Genomic DNA, 13,511 nt, shown 5'->3' on the forward strand with positions numbered 1-13,511 from the left:
TTGTTCAATGTTGCTTTACACACCATGAATTTCCTATGAAGTAGGGACTCTATTTAGGAATCTGGACACTTGGTATGTGGACTGTCACATTTCTGCAGCAAAGCCAGCATTGGCCATGATTTCCAAGGTTTGTACAAGCTGTGCATTTGCACCCATGGTTCTCTACATGCCAGTGTCCCAGTATCTCTTTTACTGACATGGCATCCTCTTGATTGTTGTATTGGCACCAAAGACCACAGACAGTTGGCCACATTCCAAATCAGCCTTCTCCAACCTTGTGTCCTCCAGATGTGTTGGTAGGCAGCTTCTATCAGGCCCAGCCAGCACAGTGGGAGCTGTAACCAAAACTAAAAGTTGGGGTTGGTTTGGAGGCTGCATCTAGAGAACACAGTGGCTAGGTTGCTTGTGGGGAAACTACTGCCAACATATAACACATTGTCTCCAGGATTTGCACTGGCTGCCAATTTGCTACAGGGGCAAGTTCGAAGTGTTGGTACTAGCATAGAAGTTTCTGTACAGGACCAGGCCTCATCCCTTCTACACCCAGTAGATCACGGTAGTCTGTAGGCGTCTCACTCCTGCACAGTTGAAAGATCTCAGAGGCCCGTTCCACCATAACTCAGAGCAGGGCTTTTAGTGTGACTGCCCCTGTTCTCTGGAATAGCATTCCTATTGAGCACTACCTGCACTTCTGGAAACAACTGAAAACATTATTGCTCCAACAGCTTTTCTCAGCTGGATAAATGGATCTTTATCCCAAGTGTCCACTTGCTAGTGTTAGAGTTTTGTTTTAAATGTATTTGTTGTTTCTGTGTTTTTAATTATTTACTTGTCTCATGTGCAAATTGCCTCAAGATGATGGTTTGGAAGGCAATTAATAAATAAATTATAATAATAATCTGGATAGCAGAATGTTGTGGAAAGCTATTCTAAATTGCCCCATCACCTTGCATAAAAAATGGACAAGAGACAAAGCTTTGTGTCTTTTGAGATGATGCTAATCTGGTGGCTACGTAGACAATCTATGCCCAAATCTTTCAAACATTCCAAGAGTTGTGATTCTGTAATTGGCACCTTGTTTCATCACAGTCCCACTGGCGATGCAGTCCTGCTTTGGAAAGAATAATACAGTGATACCTCGAGTTAAGAACTCAATTCGTTCTGGAGGTCCGTTCTTAACCTGAAACTGTTCTTAACATGAGGTACCACTTTAGCTAATGGGGCCTCCTGCTGCCGCCGTGCTGCAGGTGTGCAATTTCTGTTCTCATCCCGAGGTAAAGTTCTTAACCCGAGGTACTATTTCTGGGTTAGCAGAGTGTGTAACCTGAAGTGTATGTAACCCGAGGTACCACTGTAGTTATTGTTAATTTATCTTGAGTCTGAAATTGTGCTATATAAGGGAGCAGGATTAAGGGTGAGGGTGTGGAGACTAGTTTCTTATACCATCTGTTTCACAACCTATAGTACAACATGTGAAAGAGCTGGATAAAGACTTCCAAAAGAGCTCTTTTGATGCAAGAAGGGGATCACAGTAGCCATAGCTCTTGATCTTTTAAGTTATGGTAGCCAGAAGGAAAGTGAGGTGCTGCTGCTGTGCCTATAAGAGTTGTGTAGGAAAAGGATTTGGGTTGGGTATGGCTTGCCACTGCAGGAATGGATAAAGGGGCAGAGCTGCAGCTCAGTGCTTAGAGCAGCTGCTTTGCATGCAGAAGGTCTCAGGTTCTGTCCCCAGCAGCATCTCCAGGTAGGGCAGGGACAGACTTCTGCCTGAAACCCCAGAGAGCTGCTGCCAGTTAGTGTTGACAATACTGAGCTTAGATGACCAATAGGTCTGACTCAGTATAAGGCAGTTTTTTATATGGCAAATGTTGAAAAATCCTGTTTTGCACAACTAGGAATGGCCTGGAGCCCTGCTAGTCACCCTATTTTATGGTCCAGAGAGATCCCATAAAAAAACCTCTTCTGTTTGAGGAGGGGGAAGGCTATGTCCTGGAAGTCAGTCATTTCCTGGCAAAAACAGGTATGCTCTTCCCATGCAGAGCTGGAGGGTTTAAAAAAGAGCCAGCATGTGGGGAGCAGGCTGAGATTTCTTTAGCTCCTTTGCTTGCAGCATGGCAGCTTAATCTTTCTTTGGGGGGGGTGTGGTTTGTGTCACTGGATGCAAGGGGATAAGTGAGAGCATATTTTGAGCAGCTTTGACACTTGATGGACAAGTGGGGGGCTCCATGTGCCTCTCTTTTCTCCCCCTTTTTCAACTGGCTGGGAGGAGGTGGAGTCCCTCCCAAATTCCTCTACAATTGGCTCCTTTCCCTGCATCATGTGACCTCAACCAGCTATGGCAAGAACTCCAGGGAGATTTCCTTGCATAATGTGCTGGAGGCTCAATCAAGCATTCGCCCTGAAGTGTGTCTGTGTGCACAAGGTCAGAGGGGGCAATACCTCCTTATCTTCAGAATGAGCTCCATTGTTCAGTGGTTGAAGCTGTAGTTTCAGGTTTCATCCTTGCACCTATTTCTATATGTATTATGGGGTAAGGACAATACCTCAGTTCTCTTAGGAACGTAAGAGTCTGCTGGATCAGGCCACTGGCCCATCTTGTAAAGCATCCTGTTCTCACAGTTGCCCATCAGATGCCTGTGGGAAAGCAGCAAGCAGAGCATGAGCACAAGAGCCCTCTCCCTTCCTGTGGTTTCCAGCAATTGGTAGTTGGAAGTGTTGCTGCCTCTAGCTGTGGAGGCAGAGCAGAGCCATCATGGCTAGTAGCCATTGACTGTCAACTCCTCCATGAATTTGTCCAATCCTCATTTAAAGCCATCCAAGTTGATGGCCATCACTGCCTTTGGTGGGACAGTGAGAGTGAGTTCCACAGTTTAACTGTGCGCTGCATGGAAGACTTCCTTTTTTCCACTTGGAATCTTCCAACATTCAGCTGCATTGAATGTCCATGAATTATAGCATTATGAGAAAGGGAGGAATTTTTTCTTCTATCCACAGGAATAGAAAAGGTTGGTGGTAACTGGATGTCTGGGGCAAAGATAACTTGTGGTGGAATTGTTTTTTCTCTTCCAGTCCACTGTCCTTCTTCACATGATGAGAGCAGGAGAAGGGAGCTTTTCAGAATACCTTGCAATAACTTTATAGAGCCTGCAATGTTGGCAGCCCCCAAAACACAGACACTTAATCAAAGGGATTTATATGTTTAGCATGCAGGGGATCATTTGAGTGTTTTAATTGTACTCACCAAGAGTGTATGACCAGTGAATTGGCAGAGAGAGAGTGTGTGTGTTCTGAAAAATGTTGACAAGGATCTCCTTCCATATGGAAGCTGTGTCTGAGCTTTATTTTTTGCCCCAAGCTTTCCCCATGAAAACCTGCTCTTTAAAGATGAATTGGAGCAACCGTCAGTTTGGGTTTTCTATGGATTGACGTTTGCTCTAAGTGAGCTTTAAAGAATGGGTTTTCATGGGGAAAGCTCTAGAGCAAAAACACACACAAAAGGGCACTGAGACATGGAGCTCTAAATCATGGACCATGCCTGGAAAGAGCAGAGGAAAGGTAAGAGTGGGTAAATCCCAGGTTAGGGAAGGCTGCCATAGATGAAAAAAAATCACTTTTGGGGAAGAAGAACAGCGTTTTCTACCTAAGCAGCAATTGCAGACCCTCTAAGTGTCCCTATTTTCCAGAGACAGTCCTGAATTTACAGAAGCCGTCCCAGTTTCAGATTTGATCCCAGAATGTTCCACTTTTCCTTAAGACGTCCCTATTTTCATTGGAGAAATGTTGGAAGGTTTGGAGTTATGCGACCCCCCCAAGTCAAGGACATAAGTAACCATACAACCTTTAGAAGACATCTGAAGACAGCCCTGTATAGGGAAGTTTTTTAATGCTTAATGTTTTATTATGTTTTCATATATGCTGAAAGCCATCCAGAGTGGCTGGGGCAACCCAGTCAGATAGACGGGATATGTCGGAGAAATGTTGGAGGATATGCAATTGCTTTCTGTTGCTGATTAGCAAGAGATTAGCAAGAGAAAGGAGACCCCTGGGTAGATTGGTTTTCCTGAAAAGGAGTGGAAGTGCTTTGAACAGATGTCGATGTCACTGGTTTCCTGCTTGTCTGGTGTAGAGGCAAGTGTTGTAATCCTGTGCACACTTACCTGAGAGGAAGCTCCTTGGACTACCACTGAGTGGCCATGCACAGAGTTGCACCATTAGCGTGCGAACTCTGAAATCCCAATTTCAAGACTCACAAATCCACTAGGTGGGCCTGATGCAAGTGGCTCAACTTTCAAACCCTGCCTTAGCTTTGCAATATGGGCTGCCTTACACGGCTGTTGTTAGGATCATTGAGACGATGTCTGTGAAGTGCCTTGAACTTTTGGAATATGCTATATACCACTAGCAGGGGGCTTGTGGCCCTCCCAGCTGCTGTTGGGCCCTAAATCCCATAATACCTGACCACTGGTCATGCTGGCTGGGGCTGTTGGGAGTTGGAGTCCAGCAACACCCAGAAGGCTGGAGCTTCCCCATCCTTATTCACACCAAGTCTTCATATGACTTACAGTGCTTCAGCAGCTCTGTGTGTGACTTCTCATCACCCGGTACTGTTGCAGCAGGTTTGTCATGGTCTTTGGCTAGACCAATAAACTTACACTGATTGTTTGATTAAGCCCCACTCATTCCCAGGCATAGGAGCCAGCTCCTAGGGGCTGAGGTCCCTTCGTGCCCCCCCAATAAAATATTTGATGGGTCTGCCCCCCCCAGTTGGTGGAAATTGCCATTCAAATAGTGTGTGCTCACCACATCTTCTGATTGCTTATGTGGGGTGGGGCTTATCTGCCCCTGCCGTATTTAATTCACATTGGCACCCCTGTTCTCAAGTAAGTGTGTAGAACAGAACTTTCCAAACTGAGTGTCATGAAACATTACATACCCTCCAACATTTCTACGATGAAAATAGGGACTTTCCATTCCATAATGATAATTTTACTGTTTATACCCCACACATCATACTGGGTTGCCCCAGCTTCTCTGGGCGGCTTCCGAAATATATAGAAACATAATAAAACATTAAATATTTAAAAAAAACCCTTCCCTATACAGGATTGCCTTCAGACAGTTTCGGGGGTTAACTCCATACTCTCCAATTTTCTTCAATGAAAACAGGGGCATCATAAGGAAAAGTGGGACATTCTGGGATCAAAGCTTCTCTAAATCAGGGACATGCCTGGAAAATAGAGACTCTTGGAGGGTCTGCATGCAGTGGCGTAGCGTGGGGGGTGCAGGGGGGGGCGGCCGCACCAGGCGCAACATCTGGGGGGGCGCACTCGCACTCGCAGCTCTCTGCCCCTACCTGGCTCACTCACTCTCTCTCACTGCAGTGCTGGCTGTGCGAATCCAATCCGAGCTGCCAGGTCGCCGCCAATTGTGGAGGGGGTGGGTGCCAGGTGTGCGGTGCGGAGAGAGAGCGAGGGACTATCTGGGGGAGGGACAGTGCAGCGGCCGCCCAGCGCAGTGCTGAGCGCGGGAGAGAACCACACCAGACCAGGCAGCAGCAAGAAGAAGCTGGCAGTGGCGGCAGGTTAGGGGTTAGGGGGCACAAATTACTTGCCTTGCCCCGGGTGCTGACAACCCACGCTACGCCGCTGTCTGCATGTTAGTGTGTTGGCTGCAATGTGCAGGTGTGTCGTGCAAATGCTCCCCGCGTTCCTCCTGAAGCTAGAAAGGGGTTAGTTTAACCTCTGGTTTGCTAGTAAAACTGAAATGCTGTGTTGTAAAAAGTGTGCCACCAGCATGAAAAGTTTGGAAAGCTCTGGTGTAGAGGATGGCAATTGCTGAGTCACTGAGATGCAGATGGCCTTCAAGGCCACCTAGTCCCCAAAAGATAATCCACAGGTTGAGGCTCTGTGGTTCTGTGCACACTTACCTGGGAACAAGGCCAGCTAGCACACAGTAGGATTTTATGCAAATCCTGATACAGAACTCCATACACCAATATGGAGCTCCCTGGTGGCCAGGAAAAGGGGTTAGATCAAAGGGATGTGTGCTTTGATCTCCATCATCAATTCACTGCTGGCCTGAACGTCTTTGTACTCCTCCAGGAAGGGGGATATCTCAACAGGAAGGGCCTTTTAGGTGGCAGGAGAGCTTCATGTCTGGAGGGAGCCTTTGTTTTCCCAAAGGACTTCTGGGACGGGGATAGAGAATGAGGTTTTGCACAGAGGATCCACAATATATCTCCTGTCTTTACACTCATACACATGCATGGTGCCTTACTTTTAAAATTGGAAAAGAAACAAATATTTATGTTTGTGTGTATGAAAACCACTTTGAATTCTAATTTGGGCACAAGCTCAATTTTTACCCCCAGATGAAGGTCCACCTCATTCTTCTGCTAGACTTTGCCATATGGTACCATCTTCTTTGCATCTCCACCATAAGGATTCTCAAACTGATTATTAAAAATACCAGAAGGATTTTTTTAAAATAACATTCTAATTTTCCTTTTAAAAAATGCATAAGGTTTTGTATTACTAAAAGAGCAAGCCCTGAAAAAGGGAAAATTCGAACCTGTAATGGTTGCAGGCCAGTGCGGTGTAGTGGTTAGAGTGTTGGACTAGGACCTGAGAGACCATGGTTCAAATCCTCACTTGGCCATGAAGCTCATTTGGTGACCTTGGACTATCTCACTCACAGCCTAACCTACTTTGCAGTGTTGTTTTGAAGGTAAAATGGGTGAGGAGAAATATGTGTGCCACCTTCAGCTCCTGGGAGGAATGGTGGAAGAAAAATTTAATAGAATTAATTTTAAAAAATAAAACTAATTAATTTAGCCAACAATTGATCCAGGCAAGCCACCAGAATAAGCTCTCCTTCCTCTTGCGGAGACAGCGTCAATCACTTGGTCAAATTCTGAAAATTCTTCCATAACTATTGACTTGCAAAAATTTGTCTTAAATTAAAAAACAATTCTTCATAGGGCACTGTTAAAACTGCCAATGGTTCCAATGATTTGAAAAGGCCATCTCCATTTTTTTCCTTACAAAAATGAAGAAGCAGAAGCAACATTTACAAGAACATAGACAGAAATTCCATTTTTGGAAGTTTCCTGCCTGGATATTTGACAGGCAATTCCCAAATGTGTTGACAGAAACTAACGTGGAAGACAGATAGATTTCAAAAGATAAGCAAGTTTATGAAGCAGATGTCTTCACATCAACAGGGTTGACTCGGTTCAGTTCTGGCTTAAACAGAAACAAACGAACAGAAAGAATCTTGGGAAACAGGGTCACAGTCATTGCAAAACGCTGTGGCACGACGGCTGAGGATATTGTCCATGCTTTGCATTCAAATAAGACAAGAAAACACTGGCATTTCAGTTTCATTTGAAAATACAAAGACAGTAGTAAAGTTGACATTTCGAGACAATACTCTTTGACATGTTTCAAAACTCTATTGGTAGTTTAGCCAACTAGCTAGAGATTCTAGAAACGCTATTCCTTTTGCAGACCAGTCAAAGAACAAACCATATATTGCACACACAGAGGAGAAGTGGCCAAAGACAGACGTCCCTCTCTTCTCCAACGAGGGCATGTGGATGTCGGAACGGATGCACCATTAACTCCGGAAGACTCGTGTCCATATATACAAGGCAATCTGGAATTCAGGACTGTGATTACAAAAGCAGAGGACCAGAAGGATTTGCCACGTCGCCTAAACATGAATGATAAACTCAGGGTTAGTGTAGGAGAATCCTGCAAACTCGTTCTGGTCCAAGTTCATGATGAAGAGCTTGTCAGTGGGCGTGAGTTCCACAGGCTGCCTCGTGAACTCCTTATCGAAGTTGGAAGTGTCGTGTTTGTCTTTCTGTTGGATGAAAAGCACAGGGTTAAAAAGGGAGGCCGAAAGAATGGAGCGGGGGAGCAGGGCAGAGAACTCCCCCCCCCAACAAACCAGCCACCAGACCCATCAGGCAGCTCAGAAGAGGAGAGGGAAGGAATAGCCATTCCGATTTCAAAGGAGATATCTTGACGTGCCATCACCGTGGACCTGCAGCAATCACTGGGAGACAGTGGGCTCTGTGTCTCCGCAGGGATAAATATCCCCTTGTTTTGGACCAGTCTTTCTACTTCCAAAAATGTGAGCAATGGTTACAATCCAAATGTGTGCACACAACAATCTAGGAAGAGCAGATTTCTACTGCTGCTTCTGCAGCCTGAGTTCTCAAAGCATTTTTAAAGGCAGGGATAGGGAACCTCAGGTCTGGGAGCCAAAGCACTGCCCCCCCAGGTCAATCTGGCCCTCAGGACTCCCCCCAAACTATGCTCTTCTTGCTGGCCCTGTTCTACATGCTCCTCGAGTACTTTTGCCGGGCTGGAATTTGTCCAAATTGTGATAATGCCTCTTGCTCGTCTGGAGTCAGTGGGTGCAAAAAACTTGTGTGCACCTGGAATGTAGCCTAAGTGTACACAGGTAACGGTCATACCCATTGCTCCTCCCACTTTTGACTCTGGTCACGCCCACCACTGACATGTGGCCTGCAGAAAGCTGCCCACAAGTAAAGGTGGCCTCACTAATTTTAAAGCTTTCTAAGCTGGTGAGGCTTGTGGTCTGATCCCAAGCATATGCTCATTTACTCAGAATGGATATGATCTTCAGTGGCAAGCAGGTACGAAGCATGAGCTGGGAGTTCCCAGCTGGACACGTCATTACGTGGCCTCAGGTATACCTTGGTTCCCGCAGCCTCAGTCGCCCCTTCTGTAATTTGGGGGCAATAATCTGCTGGAGTGGATCATTATGAGAGTTACAGAGACAATATATGTGCAGCACTTTGAGCAAGCTAGAAATTTATAGCAATAATCGCATATAAGAGTGCTACTTATTTTCTATTCGTATTAACAATACTATTAATGTAATGCATTTTTAATAGGAAAAAGTGGGCTAGGAGTTTGGTGACGAGAATTGCTGCTCAGTTAAGTGTCAGACTCACTCCCATCCCCTTGAGAGTGTGTGCACTCAACCCATTTCTCCAGCACAGCCTACAAGTTTTATGTTTTATATATCAATTTTCAAACATTCTTGGGAAAGGCCATGCATTAAATTGGACATCTTACATTCCAGGTAGTGACATATTTATGCAGGGAGTGTATTTGCAGGAGGAAACAGTGGACAACAGCAACACAGAGAGAAACATTTTTTTCCATCTTGCATTGTATTGAATATCCCTAGAACGATGCTACTGCCCTTACAGAGGGGACAAGAAGTCATTCTCCTGTATGTGGTGATGAAGATGAAAATGATAGCAGTAGTAGTAGGAATAATAATAATTATAATAATAGCAGCAGTCACAGTAGTTTCTTATCATGCAAACGTTTCATTGAAACACAGATTTGCAATACAGAGTTAGGAAATGACTTGGTGAAGGAAGCATTCCTGTAAAACACAGTAAACTAGAGCCAGAAAATAAGGCATAAATGCTTCTGTTGCAGCAAGGGGAGCATTTTGCATGGTGAGGGCAGAGCTCTCTTCTTCTGCAGTACCAAGGACAGGGAACCTGTAGCCCTTTGGGCATGGCTGGGATTCCACAGATGTTGGTCAACATCCAGGGAAAATAATAGGAACCGTAGGCCAATAACATCTGGATGTCTACAGATTCCCAGTTCTTGCACTTGTGGACAGAAGCACTCTTGTGTAACTCCCTTTCATATCAATGGCGCTGGTGCAAAAGGACATCCTAGTTAATGGTGCTCATTGCTTGTTTTGTTATGTATATACAGTCTACGAGGAAGCCAATCCAGGGATTCCTTGCCCAAATTCTAGTTATGCAATTAATAATGGTGCTGCAGTGAAAGGGGAACCCTAGATGGCATCCAACCTTGTGCCCACCAGATGTTTTGGGGAACATGCTTGCTGGCTTCCCACAGGCACTGGTTGGCCTCTATGAGAACAGGACTAGAAGCTCTTCTGATGTTCTTAGGAAAGTCTCATAGTCCATATGGCTTCCCTTCCATTAGAGATTGGGTGGACAGGATGGTGAGTGCATGCATACACACATAGCTCAGTGGCAGAGCATCTGCCTTGCATGCAGAAGGCCTCAAGTTCAATCCCTGGCAGCTCCAGGTAGAGCTGCAGGTAGAGCTTGGAGGGAAATCCTGGAGAGCCACTGCCTATCTGTGTAGACCAGGCTTCCTCAAACTTGGCCCTCCAGATGTTTTGAGACTACAATTCCCATCATCCCTGACCACTGGTCCTGCTAGCTAGGGATCATGGGAGTTGTAGGCCAAGAACATCTGGAGGGCTGAGTTTGAGGAAGCCTGGTGTAAACAATACTGAGCTAAATGGACCAGGGGTCTGATTCAGTATAAAGCAGCTTCCTATATTCCTATGCAGGAGAACCCTTGAGTGTACATTCTCGGGATCAGAGCTAGTTTGTTTAAACAAACAAACAAACAAACAAACAAACAAATATTTGCCAAACAATAATCACTTTCTATAATTTCTCTTGGATTCTATAGCCATTAAGGTTGTCAGAATTTGGAAGCACGCCAGAGGTTCTGGCCCTCCCAGAGAGGCCTCTGCTAGATGATTGCATCATAGTAGGTCTGTCACCTGCCCACATCTAAACTATGGGGGCTGGAGCAGCTGAACCAGCATTCACAGCCTCCGGCATTACTCCTGCCTGGCTGCTGATTAAATGCCAACATGGCTGAAGTCATTAGGACCATATGAATGAGCAAGCTTTTGTGGGATGAACTTCTTCACCAGCCTACTAAAGTGTGGTACAGCATGTAGCAAAATGGCCACCTATTAAGGACCCTGAGATGGGTGAAACATCCAATCACATATTTAATGTAGGTGTTTTCTGACACACAGCTGAGATGATGACGGACTCAAGACACAGCTGCGATGATGACAACTCAACTGATGTTGCAAAGGATTGACTTTTCAATGAGAAGTTGTGCAAGCCACAACTCATCACTTAAGTTTCTTTTTGTGATGTGGCCCAGGAAGTCGGAAGCTGCGATCTCACCACTTGCCTATGATTGACATGAGAGCATTCCATGCAAATGGATTGGGAGGGGCCATAGCTCAAAGGAAGAACAGGTGCTTGGCATGCTGAAGGCCCCAGGTTCAATCCCTGCCACCCTCAGGTCAAATAACCTTTGATAAAAACTAAGTGAGCATAGCAGGATGATGTTGTAGTCCAAAACATCTGGAGGGCACCAGGTTGGAGAAGCTGGTTGAAAATGACTGGCTTCCCCATGAAATTATTTCAGTCATAAAGGAGTCTTGTAACAGGGCTCTGTCCCCTGACCACATAACTTACCCCTATGAGCTCCATCCCTTTAGTAGCCAAGAGTAGTTTTCTCTTGCAGCAGGGTCCTCTTACACCCTCCAAAGCGTCATTCATGCAGTAGGAGCTGAAATACCTTGGAGGAATGTCATCAACCCCAGTAGGCAGAAAGTGGTCAGATGAGCCAATGACTTGAGTTGATTGACGGCCAAACCCATTTCTTGGTGGTTTCATCACTCTCTGGTTGACCTCAGCTATTTGTCCCAAGCCATCCCCATTACCACTAGCGCTTAAACAAGGAATTGGCTCATCTCTTTGCACATTCAGTATCTTATAAAGGTTGGATCTGGGCTGAAGCAGGCTATATTTTGATCCCCGATGAGATTCTAACCATTTTAAGGGATCCCCACCTTAGGTATAATAATCCTGTCTGACAGACCCTTAAAGAAAGAAATAAGTTTCAGGCTGGCTCTATATCTTCCCAGACTCAGAGAATGAGTTAACATATACCTTACAGATTTACCAAATGCTTGTTTAAGATAATAAGGGAGACCAAGATAAAAAGAGAAGTTTGTTTCAAAAGCGATGGCAGGCATGTTTAGGTCTTCAGTGGGTTGGCTGCACCAGGGATACTGAGGTTACTGAGGACTATTGCCCAGTAACTTTTTTTTGGCAGCACCATCTGTTTCATGTTTACTTGAAGCTGCCTTCTGCCAAGTTGAATCAATAGTCCATCTATCTCTGTAAAGTCTACACTGACTGGCAGCAGTTCCCCAGCGTTTCAGGCAGGGGAGGCTCCTAGCCCTACCTAAAGGTGCCAAGGATTGAGCCTGGGGACCTTCTGCAGTGAAAGCAGATGGTCTACCACTAAGCTAAGATTCTAGTCCTCATGATTTTGAATAGAAGGCTGATTTAAATAGGAACACTGGAAGCTACCTTATCCTAATCACCGGTCTACCCAGTTCAGTATTGTTTACACTGACTGGCAGTGGTTCTCCAGGGTTTCAGGAAGGAGACATTCCCAGCCATACTTAGAGATGCTTCCAGGGATTGAACCTGGGCCCTTCTGCATGCAGAGCAAGTGCTCTGCCACCAATCCATGGTCCTTACTCAAATGCAATGAGACTGACTCCCAGCCCCAAACTGCAATCCAAGTCAGACCCATTGACTCCTAGGTGAGTGTAAGATTGCAGCAACGGTCAGCTCATTGTATTCCATGGGAAAACCCAAGTAGCCATTTGTTCAGCTTTAAATAGCAGCTTTCATGGGGAAAGCTCTGGAGTGTGTGTACTCAGACATGGAGCTTTAAAGTGAGGACTTGTACCTGGAAAGAGTGGGGCAAAAGGTAAGTGCAGATAAGTCCATCACCAGATACATCCCAAGGCTGCTATTTGCTCACAAGGACATCTGCCTCCAGAGCAAAACCACAGGCTGCTGATGTCTCATGCAATGACCAGGTGGGACCTGATGGGGCAAACACTTTGGGGGTGCCTCCCCATCAAAAACATCATCAACAGTTTTGAAATACCTAGCAGAGGAAGGCTGCTTCCTTTGCGGAGAACGAGAGAACAAAGGTATGATATTCCATTCTTTGGCTTGAGCGAAGTTAGGCCTTATGGCAGGCATAGGCAAACTCGGCCCTCCAGATGTTTTGGGACTACAACTCCCATGATCCCTAGCTAACAGGACCAGTGGTCAGGGATGATGGGAATTGTAGTCTCAAAACATCTGGAGGGCTGAGTTTGCCTATGCCTGCCTTATGGCTTCTTATGCTGGCTGTTCAATAGTTGGGCAGGAGACAAAGTCACAGCACCTTCCCTTTCTAGTGGGAAGCCCACCCAATTTTTGCATACATTTACAGGGCAGGGAGCATAGAATTCAGTTCAGCAAAGGAGCAGGCTAATTGGACCACCCAAATCTTTCCACCTCACTCAAGAAGGGTTGACTAGTGACACACCTATTGTGCAAACCTGGTCCACTTGATTGCCAGCCTCAGAGTTGCTGCACTGGATCAATGTCAATGGTAGGGATGGAGAATGGAGACGAGAGTGTTCATCTGGATCCATCCAAAAGCATGTTAAGTCCAAGTGGCTTAAATTTCATTGTAAGATGTGAATTCGTGGCTCCCAGACCAGGCTGCTCCAGGTATGTAGATGCTACAGATAGCTTGTACCCTGTTCTGATAGGTTACGTTCTCTCAGAAGGTCCCAATGAACCC

At 45.6% G+C, this 13,511-nt stretch overlaps 1 protein-coding gene across 1 annotated transcript in view; it reads right to left on the bottom strand.

The window, feature by feature from the left end:
* Window positions 1–7,170: 7,170 nt before the first annotated feature.
* PRKCB (protein kinase C beta) overlaps window positions 7,171–13,511 on the bottom strand; it is a 201,667-nt gene continuing 195,326 nt past the window's right edge. The window contains exon 17 of the mRNA XM_053365909.1: window positions 7,171–7,866. Coding sequence (XP_053221884.1) covers window positions 7,714–7,866 — 153 coding nt within the window. The 3' untranslated portion in view covers window positions 7,171–7,713. The remainder of the gene's footprint in view (window positions 7,867–13,511) is intronic.

This window comes from Podarcis raffonei, chromosome 14 (assembly GCF_027172205.1).
Source record: "Podarcis raffonei isolate rPodRaf1 chromosome 14, rPodRaf1.pri, whole genome shotgun sequence".
NCBI classification, from domain to species: Eukaryota; Metazoa; Chordata; class Lepidosauria; order Squamata; family Lacertidae; genus Podarcis; species Podarcis raffonei.